The sequence below is a fragment of the Dasypus novemcinctus genome, chromosome 6 (assembly GCF_030445035.2).
Source record: "Dasypus novemcinctus isolate mDasNov1 chromosome 6, mDasNov1.1.hap2, whole genome shotgun sequence".
NCBI classification, from domain to species: domain Eukaryota; kingdom Metazoa; phylum Chordata; class Mammalia; order Cingulata; family Dasypodidae; genus Dasypus; species Dasypus novemcinctus.
In genome coordinates, this window is record NC_080678.1 from 83,097,047 (window position 1) to 83,121,069 (window position 24,023).

The window sequence follows — 24,023 nt, forward strand, 5'->3', positions numbered from 1 at the left end:
AAAAATATGAAAATATCCTCAACCTCACAGTAATAGGAAGGAATGTAAATGAAAACTATACTGTGATACCAATTTTGATCTGTCATATTAGTGAAGATACAAAAATTTGATTTCACACTGAGTTGGTAAGACTGTGAGAAAACAGGTCCCCTCTTGCAGGTAGGAATGTAAATTAATATAACTTCTGTGGAGGGCAATATGGCAACATTTGTCAAAATTACAGATGTCTGTACCTTTGGTGCAGCAATTCCATTTCTGGGTAAAACAGTGCAGAGATTGTGCATTGTATGATCCTATTTGTGTAAGAAATGGGTGAAGCATACAGATTTGTTTCTGTGTGCATAAAGTATCTTTTTGAAGAATACAGAAGAAACTTGTAACCTTGGTTGCATGTGGGATGGAATTTGAGTTCCTGGTAAATGGTGGGGAGAAAGAAACTTCACTATGCCCTTTTATTTTTATGTATGTATATCAAATTTGTGTAATATATATGAATATACATGTTACATAATTTAAAATCGAATTAGAATTTTAATTTAAATAACAAGAAGGAAAAGAAGACAGCCAGTCCTTTAAAACTAATCAAATACTACATCAGTGAGGTTTTACTGTTTATGTGGATGATTAGTTGAATGGATGAATACGTTTTATTTTATTTTATTTTTTTGAATGAGTACATTTTAGTGCAAGAAGGTCAAGGAGAATACTGTTGCGTTCTTCTTTTAAACAAATTGCCCTGCCCCCACCCCCCACTCTTGGCTGATCTAATGGTCTGTGTTAAACTCAAGTTCAGTTATTAATGCTAATGACCTTTTAATTAGCAAGATAATTTTATAGAGCTGTTGTCAAACAGTCCAGTGGACTCTCAAACAAATCCATTTAGCTAGGTGAATGAGAAATTTATGCATTACCTCATACTTTTCCCTTGTGTTTCCTCCTAATCCTTTTCCTCATCTGGTTTTTAAATTCCATTTAATATAATGCTTTGGAATTGCATTTCCAGATGTTAAATCTGAAAATGCTGTCAAGGATTTCAGTTCTTTGTGCAGTATCTTTTAATGGCAGTGTGCATAGAAGAGGTAGGAGTAAGGAAACAAAGAGGTTACACATATATAGGAACCTAAAACAAAAGGCCCCAAACATTTTCTCATTATTTCTTGTTGCCAGGAAATAGCGAAGAACGAGGGCTTAATGGAGCGAGTGAATGAATGAATGAGTAAATATGCTGCTCTTAACTCTAAATTTTAAAATCCAAAATCCTAAGTTTTATTATCAATTGATCTTAGCAGTTTCCCATGTAGGGAAAAAATGTGAATTTACATGTTTTGCATTTGCACGAGCTGGTCTTCTGTTTGGTGTCTGCCAGTGAGTTAACTCAAGTTCCTCCACACAGGGTTGAAAATGCATGCACCAAGCTTGTCCAGGCAGCCCAGATGCTTCAGGCAGACCCATACTCAGTACCAGCCCGAGATTATCTAATTGACGGATCAAGAGGAATCCTCTCTGGCACGTCAGACCTGCTCCTCACCTTCGACGAGGCTGAGGTAGGCAGCCCGAGGCCCGCGCAGCTCTTCTTCCTCTCTAGCAGGAGGCTGAACACGAGTCTGGTTACCTTACACAGGTTTCCAAGGACTTACAGGTCTTTTCTAGGTCCCTTCCAAAAAACGTTTGGAAAGGTATAACCCGTCACTTCTTAGCTTCTTATATTCTAACAAAATGTCACTGCGATTTTTACAACTCACCCATTCTTGAGAAATGACCGAACCTTCCCCAGATAAAAAGCTTAGTCTTATAGACCGTAATGGACGATTGATACTCGTTTAGGATGAGAAAATGATGAATAAGCTACACAGCTGCATTACCATATTTCTTACTCATTGTCTACCACTTGGCTGAATACTCAAATGTATTTTCAGGTTCGCAAAATTATCAGAGTTTGCAAAGGAATTTTGGAATATCTTACAGTGGCAGAGGTGGTGGAGACTATGGAAGATTTGGTCACTTACACAAAGAATCTTGGACCAGGTTAGTCATACCCAATTTTTATAGTGAAATTTTTAATGGATTGTCCATGTTTGATCAAAAAGAAAGGGGTATGCCGTACCTTCTCCCTCTGCCTTTTTGCAGAAGACAGGTAGTGATCTGTTGGGCTTTTAGGTGTCTATCCTCTGTTGATGGAGCTGATGCTGTTTCTACTGAGGAGATGTTGTTGTCCCTGAAAGCTGAAGCTGCTTTCTAAAAATCCTGGCCCTGTCTAATGAATTAAACCAGACATTGCAAATGTTGCTGGAGAATGTAGGAAATACTTTTCTATTACTGTAATGCTGAAGGCCACCCTGAATTCTGACCTCTCCATTTTACATTGCACAGCATTCCTTCACTGTCTGCCAGCTGGCCGGTAGCTCTTTCTGACCTCTTAGCTTTTAATTATCCCGCCTACTATTATGGATTCTTTCCCTCGCCCAAAGCTTCATAATATAATCAGACCTAGAAGGAGAGGACAGCTACTGTAGTTGAATGTCACTTTGAAATTATTGTTTTTGCTTCTGAGAATTAATTATTCAAAATAGGTGAACAGATACCAGCTTGTGATATTAAAGACATATAATGTGAATTTGAGAGTCCTTAAAATATGAATGAGATCAAGCAGAAAACCCGTCAGAGGTTTAGCTTGTCAGCATTAAAGATCACATACCACATTATAAGAGTCTTTTGACAGAATATTTTTAAGAGAAAAATGTTCTTAAGTGACTTGTCTTAAGTGAAATGTTGAATTTTAAATTGACAGTATTTTCACAAGGTTCTAGTGTAGTCATTTTGTAAATTTATGAGAGTTAAGAATTTCTGTGAGCCAGCATTGAAGATCACTGGGAAATGATTTTCTTTGATGACTTTAGAGCAGTACTCTTTAAACTTTCTTATAGCGCTGGGAGAAAAAATTCCCCCTAAAAGGTAGTTTATGCAAAATCCCAACATATAGTGGAGCTGTCCAGATGAAGGAGGGCAGCCCCACCTTTCCTACCTTCCTGATACTCTTTGGTGGTCTGTGAGACAACTCAAAAACTCCTGGGAGGAGTTTGAAAATCAAATCTTTAGAGAATCATATAGCACCTTTGAATATTAACCAAAGTAAACAAAGAGTGCTGGCGGCAGGCTGATTCCAAAACACCAGATGCTTTCAAACACTATCATCATTATAATTATTTTTATAAATTTCTTTTTATTTCTAATTATGAAAGTAGTATATGCTTATTTTGGACAAATTGGAAAGTACAGAAGAAAAAGAAAAAGATAAAACAGAACGTACTATAGTAATTCTTGACTTTTTTCTGGTCACCAGAGTCTCAGTATTAGGTTCGTCTGAGAGTCTTGCATAGCATAGACACAGTGGCCAGACATGGAATTAAACCTGTATACATGGGAGCCTGGCAAAAATATTTCCCCCTGACTGGTAATTTATTTTTTGCAAACTCTATTCATTTTGGTATTTTTTGCATTTGTGAATGTATTTGTGTCATACATATGAATACTATATTTACAATTTACATCTAATAAGTTGTTTCTGTAAAAAAGAACAAAATTGCATTAAGCCAGAATGGTCCTGAAAAATTTCTACATTAAAAATGCTAGAGTTATGACTGCTTAAATAAGTAGACAGTTTGGACTTTCCTAGTAATTCCTAATAGGTATGGACAGAGAAAGCCAGACTCATGGAATATTTCACTACTCACCCGTACAATTTGCTCCTTTTGCACCAGGAATGACTAAAATGGCCAAGATGATTGACGAGAGACAGCAGGAGCTGACGCACCAGGAGCACCGAGTGATGTTGGTGAACTCAATGAACACTGTGAAGGAGCTGCTGCCAGTTCTCATTTCAGGTATTTCCTGCCTGTACTTTATTTCATAGGAAAAAAAATGTTAATGTGTTCTAACCTATGAGGTTCATTTTCTTTTGCTGCTGCTTTGCATGTCCTTCAGTCTGGGTAAAAATAAGACTTGATTGATGGGGTATGACATGATGACTATAGCCGATGGGCTGAGAACTAGTATTCATCTCTCTAATGCTCTCCTTACCCTCCCCTTCGTTTGAAACTGCCCTTCCTGTAACCTAGTTTTGTTCTCCTAAAGCTCGTACAGGCTGTTTTGCTTGAGCTGGAATTTCCTCTAAAAACTCTACAATCTTGAATGTATGGAAGTTGACACCTATATTTGTGTTATGGAAAAGTAGTTAGGACCTGGAATGGATATTCTAGTGATAAAGAAGTGATATGTGATAAAGCTGTAACCCAGAGCCCTTTTAAGTATTATATTAACCCAATTTTTCCTAAAAGATACTTATTTGTTCTCTACATTTATGAATAGATCAGATCTACGCTCACCAGCTGGAACCACCTTCCCATTAGGCAGAGTCCAAAACTGCAAATGCAGTGGTTGCTTTCTCAACCAGTAAAGGGAATCGCTCTTATTGATTGTCTAGTCTGTGCCAGACATCTCAAGATTTACATAGGTTATCTTAGTCAATCGGTAGGGAGCTTTATTTTCTGAATCTTTTGGAGGCATGTCATTTTGACCCTCACCTACTGCCTACCTGCTTTGGCATTCAGTTAGTAGCTCATAAAAGAAATTTGAATGTAAGAGTTCAGAATGTCCTCATATGAACTAGAATGGGAAACAAAAAATTATAAGTAGAATCTTATAATCTTGGTAAGAAATGTGTTTTGAGGCCAGTTGTTCTATGTGGCAGAAGGCTTGTTGGGAATAGGGTTTCTTTCTAATTCGTATAACTCACCAAAGTGTTAGTTGTTAATTATTTTATGAAAAGATACTCTCTTTTTCTACTCTGAAGTCTCTGCCTTCTAGCTAGGTCTGATATAAATGGAGACACAGAAACAGACACAGAGGAAAAGGAAGCCACTCTATTGATCCTGCCATGTGAGAGAAAGGAGTCCAGTATCACCCAATTCAATTTTTTGGAGTTAGAAAGTTACTTTTATATGTTGAGAGAAATCTGGAAGACAAACTATACTTTTGGATCTTTCACTGGGATTGGGGATAGCAGGATACCCTAGTCACAGTTTTACTGTTTTTATCTTGTCCAATTAGGTTTGTATTGGATGTGGCCAGTGGTAGGGCCAGGATAATAACTGGTTTAGAAAGAGATTGGATGTTGCTTTAGTTTGCCAAAGGGCTGCCTATGCAAAGTACCAGAAATATGTTGGCTTTTATAAAGGAGATTTATCTGATGTAAAAGCTTACAGTTCCAAGGCTGTGAAATGTCTAGATCAAGGCATCAGCAGAGTTACATTCTCACCAAAGTCGTCTGCCGTATGTTAAAGCATGATGGCCACCAGTCTCTACCATGGTCTCTACCTTCCTCTCCAGAATCTGCTGTCTCCTGGAGCTCAGCTCTGGGCAGCCCGACACAGGGCTTTTCTCTTACCAGGCTTCCTCTCTCAGTCTCAGCTGCTCTGCTTTCATTCCAAGTTCAACTGTGAGCTCTTGGGCATACGGCTTATCTCTCCCTGGGCCTTGGCTCTTTGAGCCTCTTAGGGGCTTCTCTCCTTGAGCTCAGCTGTGGGTGAAACTGGACTCCTTTCTCTCACATGGCAGGATCAATAGAGTGGCTTCCTTTTCCTCTGTGAATGTCTGTTTGTGTGCCTCTATTTGTATCAGACCTAGCTAGAAGGCGGAGACTCAACCTGAGTCACGCCTTACTGACATAGTCCAGTTGAAAGGGTCTCACACCCACAGGAATGGATTAGTTCAGAAACATAATCTTTTTCTGGGATTCACAAAATTCACACAGTTACAGATATTTTGTTATTCTAGGTTATCAGTATATACATGTCAAATTAGTTTGCTGATCATTTTGTGTGATGTTTGGTACCTTGAGTTGCTTTGCAGTGAAGTTTGCTGTTATAGGAACATTATTGGCAGGCTTGCAATGTTTGTTTTTTATGACCATATAAGTCCAAAGCATATATTTAAAGCTTGGAGCATCTTGTATGAATAATGTTATTCAGGAAGATTAAATTTCAAGCTTAAATTCTGATCTTTCATTTATTTTTACAGCTATGAAGATTTTTGTAACAACTAAAAATTCCAAAAACCAAGGAATAGAGGAAGCTCTCAAAAATCGCAATTTTACTGTAGAAAAGATGAGTGCTGAAATTAATGAGATCATTCGTGTATTACAACTCACTTCTTGGGATGAAGATGCCTGGGCCAGCAAGGTAAAGTGTCATTTGGAGTGAAATTGAACAAAATCCTGAATTCTCCCCTCCTAGGGATTTTGACTGTCATCTCTTTCACATTTTATCTTGTAATTGTATCTAGCACAAGAACACTGAGATATTGAGAAAGTAATTTCCCCTTCACTTTTATTTCATGAATTACTTGCTGCCTTTGCAGATTTTGTTTCTTATCAATGTAGAGTAAATAGTCATGTGGGATGAATCTTGGTTGAAGTCTGAGAAGTGTAGCTTTCCTTCAGGCTGGGGTTTCACTAGTGGGGCTGGTGGAAGAATTCTGGCATGCCGTACATGCCCCTTAGAAAGGGCCCCAGGTGAGGGAGCCCTGGCAGTACTTTGAACGCTGCCTTTTTTGTGGGTGGTTGTTGCCAGGGCACTAAATAAGATACAAAATACTCCTGTGATACTGAACCATGTGGAAAACTTTTCCTCAACCAACCTTTGACCCAGAAAAATCTACAGAGGCAACTCTTGGCAACTCTTGATCATTTCATTGTCCCTAAGGAAAACATAATTAAAATAATAGGTTTCGTATTTTCAGCTAGTTTGAGGAGTCCCTTAGGAAAACTTAATTAAAATATTAATTTTCATATTCATTAATTAAATTGAGGGGTCCGCTCTCCCTTTGTCTAGAATCTTTTCTTGGGCTCCTAAGGTGTAGGTGAATTCCTTCCAGAGCCTGTGAGCAGCAGGCTGCTCATGCTCTGATCTGTTTCTCCCTGTGTAGTGACTGTGAACAAAGCTTCCAGATCTGGGGGAACAGAGCTACTAGGCTCACAGTTTCCTTGCAGGAGCTCAAGATGCAGGCAGTGGTGTGAACACACTGTCTCCAGGATCTATCTTCCCCAAGTAGGATTGAAAAGTGGTCTCAAGGGCCACCCACCTGGCCAATAGCAGAGCTAGAAAAGGGAATTTGTAGTATGACTTCTGTTGGGCCGTTCAAAAGGGCCATGTTTGTCCTCTAGAAAGCCTGGAGGTGAGGTCAAAACAGGACCTAAAATCACCTTACCCAGAAAGGTAATTTAAATATGCAGACTACATTAGTCATCGTATATAACAGTGGATTTGTTTACAGAAACATTCTCATTAATGTGAAGTTCTTGAACAAGTTCTAAGACTATTTTAAATATAGATATTACCTAAAAACCATTTTAAGTCTTTGATGCTTAATTTTGCTTTTGCATACTTTATAACTTTCACTTCCCTGTTATGACTTCTTTATGCATCTTTTTTCTGTTCTGTTGTTTGTTTTATTCTTTTTCTCACGTTTAGAAGGTAAGCTTTCTCTTGCCCTCCTGTTTCTTTTTTTGCTTAAAACGAGAAAAAGCATGTCTTGTGAGGTTTTCTTTTGTGCTGTGTGCCGTGCCTTATTCCGTGTGCCGGTGTGTAGCACTGTGCTCGAATATGCGTCAGAATGTGACTGAATCTGGGACCCTGGGCTGTGGGGGGCAGGCTGTTTGGCTCTGGCTCATATTGAGCTATTCTTTTGGGGAAAACAAAAGGAAAAGACATTATTCTGGGATATCAGGCTTTCTGTATTTCGTGGGTGCTTTCATCTCTGTGAGCAGGCTCCTGAGAACGTTTTTGCCTGGTCATTTCCTCGGATGTTATTTGAGGCACAGGTTTCCCCAGGGTGAACCCGGAGTTACCCGTGGGCCCTGCGCTTAGGAAAGATGACCGCAGGCTGATGCCATCTCTGTATTTGCCTCTCCCACCAGTCTCCTTTGTAGGCTCTAGAATTTGGCTTTTAGAGATCGGTCATTGATATTTTAAGCCATAATGAAAATGGGTAGACTAGCGTGCTTAGATGAGGTACCTGCCTTCATAATAATCATAGGCTTAAAAAAAAAAAGCAAGGCATATCTGTATCTAAAGGTTTCTAACTTGTCAGTCGCTCACTGCATGTTCTGTCTCTGCTACAAAGTCTGCCATAGTTCTCCATGACCTCATGTTTCCCTAACCTAATCTCTTTTTTATTCTCTCTCCTTTGCTATTAGCAGATGAGAAATAGAAATAAGAGAGAAGAGGTATTGCAACTGAAATCTTCTAATGTTTTCAGAGAGGAAAGGTCATCATTTAGTAAATTGCATTTCGTCAGTGTTAATGAGCTTTATTTTGTGCAAGTACCATTGAGAGCTGCTTCTTTAAAAAAATGTCATCAGTTGAGTTTTTCAGGATTAGGATTAGGAACTAGAGGGGATATACATGGGAGATAGACCTGGGCCTCACTGCATATAGTCCTGTAGCTGATCTAGGAGAAACGAGATTGTTTTGGCATTCTAAAACTAGCTTTGCCAGGAATGGAAGAACGAACGTAAATTAAATAAGTTCAGCCAGAAGAAGCTCAAGTACACGATATCAGAAATGTTTCTTTTTTTAACCCAGTTTTGCTTTTGTTATATATTACCTAGTTCAAAACTTAAAATGGTATATAAACCTATCACTTATCTTTATTAAAAATGATAAAACAATTAAAATGACATTTTAAAAAGATACACATGAATCTTGCTCCCAACCCTTTCCCCATCTATTCTATTCCCCCCCTCACTCCCTAAGAATAATCACTTTTATTAGTTGTAAGAAATTTAGAAAAAAATGTTACCTTGAAAATGAAAATTGGTAACTAGTTTAGTAGCAGGATGCATCTTTCAGTGCTCAGCTAAAAGCTGTGAATTAATCAGAGACCTTGTGTCTTCCTGTGACCATGGAGTTCCCATTCTGATTAATGATGTATCTTTCATCTCCTCTCATATCTACCAATGAAGAATTAACACTCTCTTACCATACTTGTTTCATGCTTCCCCACTGGTGCAGTTTTCTTCTGGAAAGTGGTGATTCCTCTAGAAAAGTGGGGGAAGAAAGTAAGTGGAAAAATTTTTTGGTAAAAGTGCGTCTTGCCAAATAAGTTAAGATTTTAAAGAGGTTAGCTGATCATTTTAGCTTTTATACTATATTCAAACTGCAGATTTATATTTTTAAAAGTAACTTTGACTTCCATTTTATTTTGAAAATAAAAATCATCACATCCTAAAATCAAGAATCAACCTTCAGTGACCATTGAGATTTAAATTAGTATTTTTCCTGAGAATATTAAAAAAATATGCAAGTTAAACACAATTCTAATTCTACCCTTTGTAAATTTAGTACTCTGTATTTGCAGTTTTATATATAATAATTTTTTTTTTTGTATTTAATCTGCTTGTGTATCCCATGCTGAAAATTAAAGATGAAGTCAGAAAGACTTAAAAAGCGTTTCATTGCTATGAAGTTTTGAGCCCCACATAGGCGTTTCTTAGCTCTGCCCCTTAAGTCATTGGATAGTTTTATTCAGAATTTGTTCCTGTGGTCGATCTCTGCCCACTGTGGTCCTAGGCTGGTGGTGGGTAAATGCAGTGACTGAGTCAGATGGCTTCCACAGAAGATTGCTGTACTTTACCAAAGAAGGAAACATTGGTTAGAACATGCGATCTTGTAATACTTGCCCTTCCTGTAGACCACTGAGATTTAAGGGTTGATTTTTATTTCTTTTTATTTTTTTTTAAAGTTGTATATGAACTATTTTTTATTAGTCTCTTAGTGTTTTATTTTAGCAGCTGATATAATGAAGGATTTATTTCTAGGAATTTGAGATAGTTGAGGCATTTCTAACTCTTTATTCTCTTCCCCACCCCAAAAGGGTGAAAATGTCAAAAGGCCGAAAATGTCAAAGGAAGTGATATTTCCCTTCTGATCTAAGTGATCGTTTGGTTGCAGCATCTGATTGTGTGCTCATAGGTGGCATTGGTTTTTAGAACTGGGCAGGTACCCTTGGAGGTGCCTAGCAAAGGTAACGAGCCTGTAGTCTTCAATGTGGTTTGTAAGATTTTGTTCTCCTGCCCAATCTGTTCTTTCCAGAAACATCTTTATTTAAAACATTGATTTGGGGATGAAAATGTGGCCAGAAATGGGATGGAGTGGAAAGGGTAGGGAGGGGAGATGTGAGCCAAAGAAGGGATTGTAAGTTGGGCACTGAAAGACAGGGAGTCCTTACCCTTCATATTTTACATTTTAAAGAGTCTCCTGCTACATTACTTCACTTCTCTGACTGCGCTTCCTCTTGGTTGTTTGTAGGAAGAACTCACTATTATTCACAGGGGTTCCTGAAGTCTAAATCTATATTAAGTTCCAGGAGTGTTTCAGTTCCTGGAAAAGCATGTAAAATGGGGTTCCTTTAGATTGTCCTTCCACCTTCTGGTATTCAGTGAAAAGTACCAAGGCCTTGAGCTTTTTTTGTTTTTTGTTTTTTTTCTTTTAAAACTTAGAACTCATGAAAGTTTTATGGCAAAGGAGACTGTAGGAAGAGGGGACCTTTTCCTCAGCTTTCCTTAAAGCCTCATGATTAGACCTGTTTTTTTTACACTCACTCTAAAAAAAAAACCAAAATGAAACCAAAAAAAATCATCAGGTAAGGAAGGGATTGGTAGAGACTTTTCTCTTTCCTAAATGAAGGTATAGATTTTTTGTTTTTTACTCTTATATTTCATACTCAGATTGTTCTCTGGGAATTTAGACTTACGTGACAAGGTTTAAGAAAAATCTATGTTGTTTGCCATAAGGGTGATGGTTATTTTTATCCTTTAAAAATATATCTCGAAGTTGACTTCTCCTATTCCTAATCCTCCAGTGAATTTGCTTGTATCATGTCTGTTAGTATACTTTTTATGTTACTATACATTATCTCACTGTCATAAAATACTGCTTTTCAAAAGAAATATACATGAGATTCTCAGGAGACCAAAATACTTGTTCCCATAGACACCTTTTTTTAAAAAGAAGAAATCAGATTATACAAATGTCCCATAGACACTTTTGTTTTTAATGGATATAACATTAAAATTTATTATGCCTAAATCATTATTTAGAATCTGCCCCATTCCAGAATTGTCTAAAATGCATACTACTAAAAACTTTGAAACCAAACGAAGTTTTAAAATGCAACTTATTCCAATTTTGCCATTAATTCTTTTTGGAGAAAATAGTCACCTCAATTTTAATTTCGTGATGTTGTCAGCTCTCTCCCACTGAGGAGTAAATTACTCACTTCCTGAGAATCACATTCTTTGCTTGCAGTGTATTGGCAATTTGACCTTTATTAGGAAGAAAAAAAAGAAATGATTTGTGAGGATACTGAATAAGGGCAAAGCCAATTTTTCCACTGTGTTTCAGATCATTTTTTGTGCCATGAAGAATAAAAGTAGTCATTTAGGCTAGTGAGGATTATGAATTTGATTTCTAGAGCTTATTTTTTGGGCAGTATTAACCAAAGTCAAAATTAGCAAAGGAGAGATTTGCTGATGTAGAAAGTTAGTGGAATCCTTTGCAACTCCTTTAGTAAAAGAAAAAACTTAGATTTTATTTGATAGAAAATAATGAGTTTTGGAGTCAACAAACCTTAGATCAAATTGGGTTTCTATGATTTATCAGTTGTATAGTAGGCAAATTATTTAACCTTTCTTAATATGTAAAATTAAGAAGTTTGATTAAATTTGAGGTTTGATGAGATAATGGGGGGGGGGGATGCCTAAAACAGAACATACCATGCAGAAAATGCTCAATTAAAGTTAGTTTCCTAATGAGTCAGTCTTTAATATGAGAGCAGATACTAAATAATGTCTGACCTTCATTCCCCTGAATTTAGATTTTTTGAAATATAAAAAATATTCTTTGGTTTGTGCACTGAAAATATAAGTATCCTAGGGAAATAGTTATTTACACGTTTTAAATAGAATATTTTTACATTGACTTAATCTTTTTGAGAGATTACATATATTTTCTGGAAGCTTGTGATATTTAATCTGTATCTAGACAAAGTTCTATAACTTGAGTTAGACCCTTGAGGTTATCAGAGTTGACTTTGAGGTTAGGAGTTACTTGAGGCTCTCTTTAAAAAGGTATTGATTTGGACCTCTCTAATTTGGAAATAAGCTAAGGTTCACACTTGCATACTTTAGATAGGGGATTTGCTGAACAACGAATATAAAACAAGATGGAAGCGAGGAGCAGGTATTTAAACCACTGGAGAGAGTCAAAGCACTTTCAAAATCCCACTTGCTACTTGTACCAATTACAAATGGATTTTGAAATAGACCTCCCACGACTCTGGCTCAGCAACTTTTTATTGCCAGCTTCCATATAAGTTGAAAGTAAAAAATACTCTCAACATTTTTTCCCTGTGATTTAGATCATCTCCTTTTAGTTACTGTGGCTGAAGATTTTCTGTTTAGTGCCTTTGATAGCCTAGTTTACAACCAGGGCACAATCTGTACCTGTTTAGATGGGGAAGGAGAGATTTCTAAAGCTGAGAGTCCTGTGATTTGAACACGCACTTTGGAAAAGCTGGGGTCAGGCCTGAGGGCTTCCTGGGCTTATTTCTGTCAGTGCTGTCTTGTTTGAATTGGAAGTGGGGGAAAGTTGCCCCCTTGTGGAAAACTGGTGATACAACACCTTTAAGAGGCCCAGGTCTGCAAGAGCTGGAAATTGAAGAGTTAGGCATTTAGAGCATTGCATCATATTTCAGAGGTTAACTGTGCTTTTATAGACTGGACTCTAGGAGTCAGTTCCCTAGAGCAAAAGAAAGACAGACTGTCTTAAGGCTAAGGTCTTAACTGTAGACTTAAGAGATGACCAGTCTGTCACTTCTAAAGATGGGTACTTGGGTATCTGTAAAATTGTTCTCTTCATTTTTTTGTATTTAAAAAAAGTGGCTAGCTTTTTGTCTCAGATTCTCATCCTGTACCCTAGAAGATAGAAGTTATGTGCTATTCATCCTGAATCTTGTTGTGAATAATAAATTGAGACTCACTTACTTTATCCTCCCTCTTCTTCCAGGTTAGGGACGGTAAGGAAAGAGAAGGCTAGGAAGATCTTTCTCTTGTATTGTATTTAGTGGCTTATTTGTAGAATTAAAATCAAATTGCTGGCAAGTGGATGTGGCTCAAGTGATAAGGCCTCCGCCTACCATATAGGAGAACCTGGGTTTGATCTCTGGGGCCTCCTGGTGAAAAAGAAGAAGAGAAAGCATGTCTGCACAGTGAGCCAGTAACCGCGTGCCCGTGTGGTGAGCCGAGTGCCCACGTGGGGAGCCCAGTGCCTATGCAGTGAGCTGAGCGCCTGCTCGAGTGCCCGCATGGCGAGCTGAGTATCCACGTGGGTGCCTGCGTAGTGAGACAGTGCTTGTGTGGTGAGCCAGTGCCTGGGCAAGTGAGTCATGCAGCAAGATGATTACACACCAAAAGAGAGATGAAGGGGAGAGTCAAGGTGAAACTCAGCAGAGACCAGGAACTGGGGTGGCGCAACTGACAGGGAATCTCTCTCCACATCAGAGGTCCCCAGGATTGAATCCTGGTGAATCCTAGAAGAGAAGACAAAAAAAAAAGAAAAGACACAGAAGATCAAACAGTGAATGGACACAGCAAAAACAGCAGGGTGCGGGAGGGGGAAAACAAAACAAATTGTTAGATTAACATTCTGTTTTCTTTCTTCACCAGTAATTCAAAGCCTTTTAGATTAATTAAGTATAGTGAGACGTGATCCAATGTGTGTGTGTGTGTGTGTGTATTTCAAAATGAGATGTAAAAGAATGGTGATTTGTGGCACCACATACTAATGAGGCTTCCCTTAAGCTGGGAGGGCTTTGGCAGGGCTGCAGTAGATGAATGTTGACTAGTGGAAAGGCTGATAATGAGGCATGTGACAACAGGGCTTTTCCTGCTGAAGACAGTCAACATCTTTTGGCTTGAGCGATTGTTAGCAGTTTTTGCAGTTTTAGCAATAGGAACACCAGGAAACAGTAGAATTAACTGGAGATTTGCATGCAAGATGCTGCATTTTGACAGAAAGAAAAGTTGCAGTGTGGTGAGATTATTTTAAGGTGTTACAGAACTATCTTAGCTAGTGTATGTTAATATTGTCACTTCTTCTCTGTCTTACTTTGTATCACAGTATCTCAGTTTTTGCAAAGAAAATAATGGTAGGGATTTTTCTTCAAAGGACACTGAAGCCATGAAGAGAGCGTTGGCCTCCATAGACTCCAAACTGAACCAAGCCAAAGGTTGGCTCCGTGACCCCAGTGCCTCCCCAGGTAACCTTCTGGCCCTGCTTTTCTGGTAGATACAACAAAAGGCTAAAACCAGGCAAACAAAATGAAAGAAAGCAAGAAATCCTTCCATAATCTCATAAGCCTGAGATGACTACTCTAACATTTTTGGGCATTCTCTGTTCTCTGATAGTTTTGGCTAGGCATTACCGGGCCTTCTCACCTGGGCTGTATCACTTCTCATTGTGGAGGAATAAATCAAACAGCTGGGCACTCTTTGCAAAGTTATTAGTTCACTCTTTCCCTGAATTAGAAAGGTAATTGTTTTGAATAAAAGCTCTTCTAGTTCCCATTGGGCAAACTTCCACTTATGTCAACAAAGTACTTAATTAAGCAGGTTAAATGATGATGCCAATAAGAATTGGAAGGCAAAGTTGATTATGTAAAGATTAGATCCAAATAGGTTATTGAACTAGGCTTTATGGATTTTCTAATCTATTATTTATTCAGTTTTAGATTAATATTTGAATGAATGTGGAAAGCCTAATGGAGGTTGGAGGTGCTAAGTACTATTACACTGCTTGAGCCTCTTTTCATCATCCATACTCTTACCACAAGCTGCTTACTATCTCCAGATGGGTGCGGTTCCAAGTATCTTTTTTAGCAATGTCTGTGGTTGAAACCTCACCTTATGGTTGTAAGGGCACTGTTTGGCTGTTAGCTATCAGATGCAGTGCCTTCTCTTCACTTGCCATTGATAATCAGCCATTCCTCCATGAATGAAATGACTTGTAAAGTATCCTTTCTAAATAAGGCATCAACAATGAGATATTGAATATCTCTTTTTATTTTAGGGGATGCTGGTGAGCAGGCCATCAGGCAGATCTTAGATGAAGCTGGAAAAGTCGGTGAACTCTGTGCAGGCAAAGAACGCAGGGAGATCCTGGGTACCTGCAAAATGCTAGGGCAGATGACTGATCAAGTGGCTGACCTCCGAGCCAGGTAAAGTACTTCTGCTCTTAATAGGGTAACACAGAGGATCTCATTCCTACTGGAAAGCAAGTCTGCCAATTTTACTGAGTATTCTTTGTCTAATAGATAACATAGATATTATATTCTATTAATTCTTTTGAGGTTGAGGTGGCACTTTCCCATTGCCGAAAGATTTTAATATGCAAATACTTTGTAATAAAGTTGAAGCTTATTCTGTAATTGGAAGTGAAATAAAAATCTGGGTATTCAGTTTCTCGCCATAGGTTTGTGGAAAATAATGGGCAGTGATGAAGTCTGGAATGGGTAGATAATCCTTAATGAAGGATGGATAAAAAGAAACCTAGAGTGAAAACATTGGCTTTATTTCATGTGTCATTTTTAAAATCAGTTAAGTAGAGATTATACTCTAAGTTAGCAATTTCTGGGCTCTTTTGAGTTTATATTTCATTGTTATTCATTTAGTTGAATAATTCTTTTACCTCACACTTAATACTCCTCAAGTTTTGACTTTAAATCATTGTCCCCTCCACAAACTAAATATATATAGTTTGCTATTGAAAAAAACTCAATGTAATATAGATATTTGGAAGCAATCCATGACGTTCTAAAAGATCCTCATTTTAATGGAATTTCATGGTATGGACATTAAGAAAAATTGAAGTATGATGAAACTCTACTGCAGACAAAGTTTAATTTTGTTTGAGAACGTCATGAAATATCTTGATAATTAGTATAAGCAGGGCATCCATACAAACAGGACTTGAAGTGCTTCTCGATATGTTGTTTACCATGCACCTGATCTCAAGTGTATTCCCATAATAGACTTAAGAACACAGATCTTACAGGAGTAATTCTTTTATGAATCAAGATACCTTTTATAATCTGATGAAAGTCATTAACATCTATGTAAAGAGATGCATATAAACATCCCGCACAATATTATATATAATTTCCAGAGGTTGGTGGACTCACTGTAGTCCTGGAAGCTCAACTGGCTTCAGGTTAAGAGTCTCCACCTTAAAGGAGAGAAGGAACAGCCTAAATAAACATGATCCCATTAGGCTCAGTGAGCCTTCCTCTCCTGCTGCAAAAGCATTCTCTCCTGTCATGAACATGACAAGAACTTTGCAGAAAGGACAAAAAGTTCTGTTCCCATTTGGAAAAATGCCAGTGCAGTTTGACAAGATTCTTGGCTCTTCTAATTTCTCACTGTTGGCTCTTTTATCTGCAGCCTTTTCACAGAGTGGTAGACAGTTTTCGCTTGGAATTTCCAAATACACAGTTGTATGTGTTTAGAGAATGATGGATACGAGCAAGAGAATGGGGTAGTTGTTCAGTGGGCTCAGCCATGAATCTTGGAAAGAGAAAAAGTTAGAAGAGTGGTGAGTGGCTGTGGGCTTGCTTCACAGTAGAGCCGGCAATATCCTTTCATGATGAAAGATTAGCAAGCTAACTCCTTGTTATTCCTTCTTAAATATGCCCCGCTCTTTAGCATTATGGTGGCTGAAAAGTGGTAACAATTTCCTGATTGATATTCTTCTATCTAGTCAAGTAGGATCTCTAGGTTTCAAGTACATAAGTCCCAAAAGTACTTAATAAGCTTTTTGTTTTGAGTGAAAAAACTATGCAGTCTATAAGCAATTTTGCTATTTCACAGTAGAACTCTTATACCGAAAAGGTTCCTCACCATTAGATTGAAGGGCAAAAGCCAATTAAATCAAAACGAGTATGTTTCCCCTCAAGTGTAAGTAAAAAAAAGTGTAGTACTTTTTATACCTGGCAATGAATTTTGGAATTCATTACCTTGAGTATTGTATAGATGAAAAATAGAGATGGAGTATAAAAGAAGATAGATGAGTGAAAGGCAGATCTCTACTATTATTAAGGAAGGTAATGATATTTTGGAGTCTGTCCTAAAATTGGAAACTCAGATTAGGATGATTAGCTGCTCTACCAAATATTAAAATTTCTGCCCTTATCATTGAATTTATCAGGCTGGGTGGACTAAAAAGTATCTGAGCTTGCATGGCAAATTTTATGTTGTTATGACTTGGAACGTCTTTTACTTAGGGAAAACAAGGTTCCATCAAGCATTCCTCTTCAGAGAGAGGAAAAGAGTAAAATTTGTTATTTAGGAACTTAACGGTGAACAGTGGTTTCTTGTACCCTCTGTACTACCTTGTTTTGATATTTACAGATTACATAGGAATGGAAGGTAGGCATTTAGAAATTATCTTTAGGTTCATTATAGGGATAATAATTCAATAATATATAATATATAATAGGTTATATATTTGTGTTGCTGTATTTGCCAGAGTGTTCTCAAAGATATATCTTGATACTCAAAGTAATTCTCTTAGATAAAGCAGGACAAGTATTGCTACCTATAACACCCTCATTTTATGAGTTAGACAGCTAACATCCAAGGAGGCTAAACAACTTAAAACAGGGTTCTCCAGGTACCAGCAGTCAGGATTTGAACACAGATCTGCTTGGTCCCCATGCAGTATGCTTTTACACTGTGTGTGAAACACTATGTATATTTGTCCATAAATAAGACAATCTAATATGCTATTTCTAAAGCATTTATTATTATGGTTACAGAACCCTCCATAGCAGTAACACAAAGCACGTTTTCCCCCCAAAGTATAGTTTTGATTACATAATCACTACCAAAAGGAAAAATCATTATCATCAAAATTTACAGGCCTGGTCTTCAAAGTGGTAGTAGAGGTCCATGAAGCTAATGCATATATATTTTTTAAAGCAAAGGAGAAAATAGATGGTTTAGGTGTCTTGCTTTGTTCATTTCTGTGTTTTTTGTTTGTTTTTTTTTTTTGGTATGCATGGCATCCCAGATTTACTGGGGAAGAGGGAAAAAAAGAAGACATACTAACAAAAATAAAAAGGACATGTTCTTTGCTGTTAGGAATATTTTGCTGTTAAGTATTAGGGCGAGTACAGTGGCAGTCAGCATCTGTCTGTTTTGAGTAGAGGACAAGGAGCATCCCCAGTGACCATGCAGAAAGCCCAGCAGGTGTCCCAGGGCCTGGATGTGCTCACAGCAAAAGTGGAGAACGCAGCCCGCAAGCTGGAAGCCATGACGAACTCGAAGCAGAGCATTGCGAAGAAGATCGATGCTGCTCAGGTAGGAATGATGGACTTTCAGGCAGGGTCGGGAAATAGGAGAAAAAGAACAATCCACAAATATCCCCTCTCTCTCTCTAACTGTCATGCCTGGGAAAGAAAGAGTAATTTATTTCCTGGCCTGTTCCTGTGGGTGATAATGGGTGTTTCTGAGTGATAACTGATTTCTCTGTAGTTGCCTAGGTTTACCCCTCCCCTACCGCTACGGATTTAGACTAATGATTTCTGATATCTTCATCTCATTTTGACTACTTTGATTAGTTAAAAGTAAGCATCCTTAGTACCAAGAGAATCCTAGTTCCTTATATAGATGACAATATATTAAAATGTTCCTCAACTCAGAATTCACAACCATATTTGGTCAAACCAGTGTCAAAGGGTTAAAGTTTTCCGATACTAGTTTTCTGTAAAGTGATTTTCAAGCATTTCACCACACAAATATTTAAGAAACTGCAGAATTAATGTGATTAATACAAAGATGAGGCCAATCTTGTGAAGATATTTTATTCTAATGAGGATAAAGAATCGTTATTGAAAAGATGAAGGTTTGAGTGGATCTTTCCTGAGCTAAGACATATGTAAAACAATAAGGATCAGTGTAAAAAAAAAAGATTACTGGCATGTTGTGTGAGTACTTTAGGATTATTTTTTATGGCCTTATTAAGTTTAGTAAGATGTGGTTCGTGAGTAGATCACATTTGCTTCTTCCCCATTTCTATGTGTATAGAATTGGCTTGCAGATCCAAATGGTGGACCAGAAGGAGAAGAACAAATTCGAGGAGCTTTGGCTGAAGCTCGGAAAATAGCAGAATTATGTGATGACCCTAAAGAACGAGATGACATTCTACGTTCCCTTGGGGAAATATCTGCTCTGACTTCTAAATTAGCAGATTTAAGAAGACAGTATGTATTTAATCCTTTCACTTGGCCTTGAATCTTTCTCTCCTTTCTTAGCACATACGTAGTTGAATTCTCATAGGTTAAGTGCACGTGAAGTGTTTCTCCACTATATTCTCATTGATTTTGTGTGAGAGGGCTAGGTCAGATGTTATCTCTGCTTTATAAATGATGTAACTGAGGTTAGGGATTTGTTTCTGATCACATAGTTTTAAATTAATAGAAGGATGTTAAGAACTCCTTTTTTTTCATTAAAACAAAACAAAACAAAAAACCTATGCAAGGCCTTTTCCTCTTACATGATGTTTGAGCAAGACAACTTTTGTGGTTAGCTCTGGAAAGACTCCCGCATGTGTGTATATGTGTGTGTGTATGTGTGAGAAAGAGAGGCGTGTAAGAAGGTACTTGTTTTTCTTCCTTAGCAATGTTATATCTTAAGTAGAAATTACAAAGGATCTTCAAAATACATCCAACCTCCTCACCATAGCTTCTTCTCTTAAAGGCTTTCATGGCACCTGCTTTTGACTATTTGGAAAAGAGGTATTGCTTTCTTCTTTTGATAGTTATTTTTTGCTCTTTAAGCGCACACACATGCACATACACAAAAGCTCATGCCAGTGGGGGGAAAAAAAGAACACTAAGGAAGGCAATTGTAAAATAGTAAAAGTTGTTCTTTGTAGTTCTCCAGTATTGTTCTCTGGGATAACCATAGTCAAATATCTTGCAAGAGATTCCTTTTCATTTAATTTGCATGTTTTATTTCCTTTCCTTCCATGGGAGAGTGTCTAAACTTTTTCCGGTAAGAAGTGCTTTAGAGTTCTTTGAAGTCTTTTATTGACTAAGACTAAGAGGGCAATGTTGGCTGAAGAAAGCAAACTTTTGTTTAAGGATGTGAAATAGATTTGGTGGGAGCAGGGTACATATATTTTAGTGGGGACGGTGCAGTAATGGAGACTTTTTAGGTAACAACTCAAATTTGATTATATAGTTCAGTCATTTGTGGATTTCTGCTTTATGCTCAAAATCTTGAATTATTCATGTGAGAAAAATATTTTTACCAATTTTAAAATATAATTTACAAAGTTATATCTATGCTCATTAATATTAAGACAGTAATGCTCCAAAATGTGTTCATCAATTGCAATGAATGTACCTCACTAATGAAGGATATTGTCCAGGGGGGAAAATGTGGGAGGTGTGGGAAGCAGGGCATATGGGAATCCCCTATATAAATATATATTTTTTAATGTTTATTTCTCTCCCCTTCCCCCACCCATCCCGGTTGTCTGTTCTCTGTGTCTATTTGCTGCGTCTTCTTCTTTGTCCACTTCTGTTGTTGTCAGCGGCACCGGGAATCTGTGTTTCTTTTTGTTGTGTCATCTTGCTGTGTCAGCTCTCCATGTGTGTGGCGCCATTCTTAGGCAGGGTGAACTTTCTTTCCCACTGGGCGGCTCTCCTTACGGGGTACACTCCTTGCGTGTGGGGCTCCCCTACGCAGGGGACACCACTTTGTGGTAGGGCACTCCTTGCACGCATCAGCATTGCGCATGGGCCAGCTCCACACGGATCAAGGAGACCCGGGGTTTGAACCACGGACCTCACATGTGGTAGGCGGACACCCTATCCATTGGGCCAAGTCCGCTTCCCTGAACATTGTTTCTTATTATTGAGTGGACTTGAGTTATAAAATGAGTCAGACTCTTTATATGTTCATATGGTTAGACTCTGAAGTCTTTGGAATAAGGTTTGGAGCAGTTTTCTCCTTTTGTTATCTCCCTATGTGATGTATTATGGTTATCTTTATTTTTTTTTAATCAATTTTATGAAGATATATAAATAAAGCATACAATTCAACCAAAGTATAAAATCAGTGGTATCTGGTATAATCACATAGTTGTACATTTATTACTCCAATTATTATTAGACAATTTTCATTATTTCAACAATAATCAAAAAACAAAAAACAGACAAAAGACATCACCTCTCAATTTCTCTATGCTTCCCCTGCTGTACTTAGCTGCTATTGTCTTTCTTTCTTTCTATGTTGATGTTTCTGTAGTTTTTTTTTTTTTTTTTAGGAGGTATCAGGGATTCAACCCAGAACCTCATATATGTGAAGCAGGTGCTCAAAACTACTGAGCTACACCCACTCCTCTGTAGAGGTATTTTAATTGCAAAGAACTAGCTCAAATAAAAAGTGGGAGTTTATTGAGAGCTACAGAGGAACCTAGCAACTTGAAGTGTGGCTAGGCTTTGTGGCACCTGAAAGTACCTTTCTCCTATTAGTAGTTGTGTAGAATCTTTTATGTCTGTTTCCTTTTTCTTTGGGGAGGGAGGATTTTTTAAAAAGTTTTGTTACTGGAGAAGTTGTGAGTTTACAAAACAGTCACGCATAAAATACAGGATTCCTGTGCACCACTCCATCACCCACATCCTGTATTGCTGTGGAACATCTGTTACTTTTGGTGATGGCACTTTTTCTTATAGCTGTACTTTTTAAAAAGTAAAAAAAAATTTTTTTAGTTAGGGCCATAATTTATTAAGGAAAGGAGGGAAGAGAAATTGGAGAAAATAACATATTATGGGTCCCAGGTAGAAAGAGAAAGATAAAGAGGGCTGATTTATCAACTACAATTCCCCAATAAATATTACAAAATGCCCAGGTTTACTTGCGTGCTGTTCTAAGCAGGGGAGAAAGGGAAGAACAGCTGTACTATTTTTTTAAAATAATAATTACCTTTGTTACAATCGATATAAGGTTATTAAAATTGTTCTATCATCCATTATTTATATTATTTTTCCTCCATACTCTACCTATTATCACCACTTTGTATGGATATCATGTTTGTTAAAATGCATGAAAGAACATTCTTATACTTGTACTATTAACTATAATTTATCATCTACAATAGGGTTTACTGTGTTGTACAGTCCTATGTTTTATCTTTTAATTTTTATTCTAGTAATATATATATTCTAAAATTTGCTTTTTAAACCTATTTACCTATAGAGTTTAGTGTTGTTGATTACACTCACAATAATGTGCTACCTTCACCACCATCCATTTCCAAACTTTTACCATCACTGTAAATAGAAAATCTGTTCAAATTAATCATCAGCTCTTTGAGGAGTTTTATAGCCCTGGTTCTTAAATTTAGGCTTTTGATCCATTTTTTTACTTAATTTTTGCGTATGGTATGAGACAGGGGTCCTCTTTCATTGCTTTGCATGTGTATAGTCAGTTTTCCCACCACCATTTTTGAAGAGACTATTCTTTTCCAGTTAGCAGCCTTGTCAAGTATCAATTGTTGATAGATGTGTCTATTTCTGTACTCTCAATTTGATTTCATTGGTCAATATATCCTTATTATAGTACCATGATGTTTTGACCTCTGTAGCTTTGTTATATACATTAAAGTCAGGAAGTGTGAGTCTTCCCATTTCCTTCTTTTTTCAAGATGTTTTTGGCTATTTGAGGCCCCTTATCCTTACCTAAATTTGATCATTGGCTTTTCCGTTTCTGCAAAGTAGGCCTTTGGACTTTTGATTGTGATTACTTTGAATCTGTAAATCAATTTGGGTAGAATTGACATCTCAATGATATTTAATCTTCCAATCCACACAATGTCCTTCCATTTATTTAGGTCTTTGATTTCTTCTTAGCAATGTTTTGTAGTTTTCTGAATATAAGTCCTTTACATCCTTGGTTAAATTTATTCCTAGGTATTTGATTCTTTTATTTCTTACTGGAAATGGATTTTTTTCCCTTGATTTTTCTCTTTAGAATGCTCATTCCTAATGTAAAAAAAAGCCTGCTGATTTTTGTGTGTTGATCTTGTATCCTGATACTTTGCTGAATTTGTTTATTATCTCTAGTAGCTTTGTTGTAGATTTTTTCATGGTTTCTAAATATAGGATTATGTCTTCTACAAATAGTGAGTTTTACTTCTTCCTTTCTGATGGAGGACTTTTATGTCTTTTTTTTTTTTTCCTAATTGCTCCAGCTGGAACTTCTAGAACAGTGTTGAATAACAGTGCTGACTGTGGGCATCCCTGTCTTCTTCCCGATCTTAGGGGAAAGCCTTCAGTCTTTCATCACTAAATATGATATTGGCTGTGGGTTTTTTAGATATGCCCTTTATCTTGTTGAGAAAATTTCTTTCTATTCCTATCTTTCAAAGTGTTTTTATCAAGAAAGGAAGCTGAATTTTGTCAAATGCCTTTTCTGCATTAATCAAGATGATTATGTGGTTTTCCCCCTTCAATTTGTTAATGGGATGTATTACATTAATTGATTTTCTTGTGTTGAACCACCCTTGCATACATGGGATAAAATTCACTTGGTCATAGTGTATAATTCTTTTAATGTGCTCTGTTGGGTTAGATTTGCAAGTACTTTGTTGAGGATTTTATCTGTGTTCATTAGAGAGATTGATCTGTAATTTTCTTTTCTTGTAATATCTTTATCTGGCTTTGATATTAGGTTAATGTTGGCTTTATAACATGAGTTAGGCAGTGTTACCTTCTCTTCAGTTTTTGAAAGAGTTTGAGCAGGATTGGTATTAATTCTTCTTGGAATGCAATGATTTGTAGAGTTCACCTGTGAAACCATTTGGTCCTTCTCATGTCCATGGTTTCTGATGAGAAATTGGTGCTTA

The 24,023-nt window shown here is 37.3% G+C and overlaps 1 protein-coding gene across 2 annotated transcripts in view; it reads left to right on the plus strand.

Moving 5' to 3' along the window:
• The window catches only part of VCL (vinculin), a 110,070-nt gene that overhangs the window by 60,123 nt on the left and 25,924 nt on the right, over positions 1–24,023 (plus strand). For both annotated transcript variants that reach the window (XM_058299084.2, XM_058299085.2), the window contains exons 3-10: positions 1,394–1,544; positions 1,917–2,025; positions 3,759–3,881; positions 6,076–6,236; positions 14,283–14,373; positions 15,183–15,330; positions 18,316–18,469; positions 19,196–19,371. In XM_058299084.2, coding sequence (XP_058155067.1) covers positions 1,394–1,544; positions 1,917–2,025; positions 3,759–3,881; positions 6,076–6,236; positions 14,283–14,373; positions 15,183–15,330; positions 18,316–18,469; positions 19,196–19,371 — 1,113 coding nt within the window. The remainder of the gene's footprint in view (positions 1–1,393; positions 1,545–1,916; positions 2,026–3,758; positions 3,882–6,075; positions 6,237–14,282; positions 14,374–15,182; positions 15,331–18,315; positions 18,470–19,195; positions 19,372–24,023) is intronic.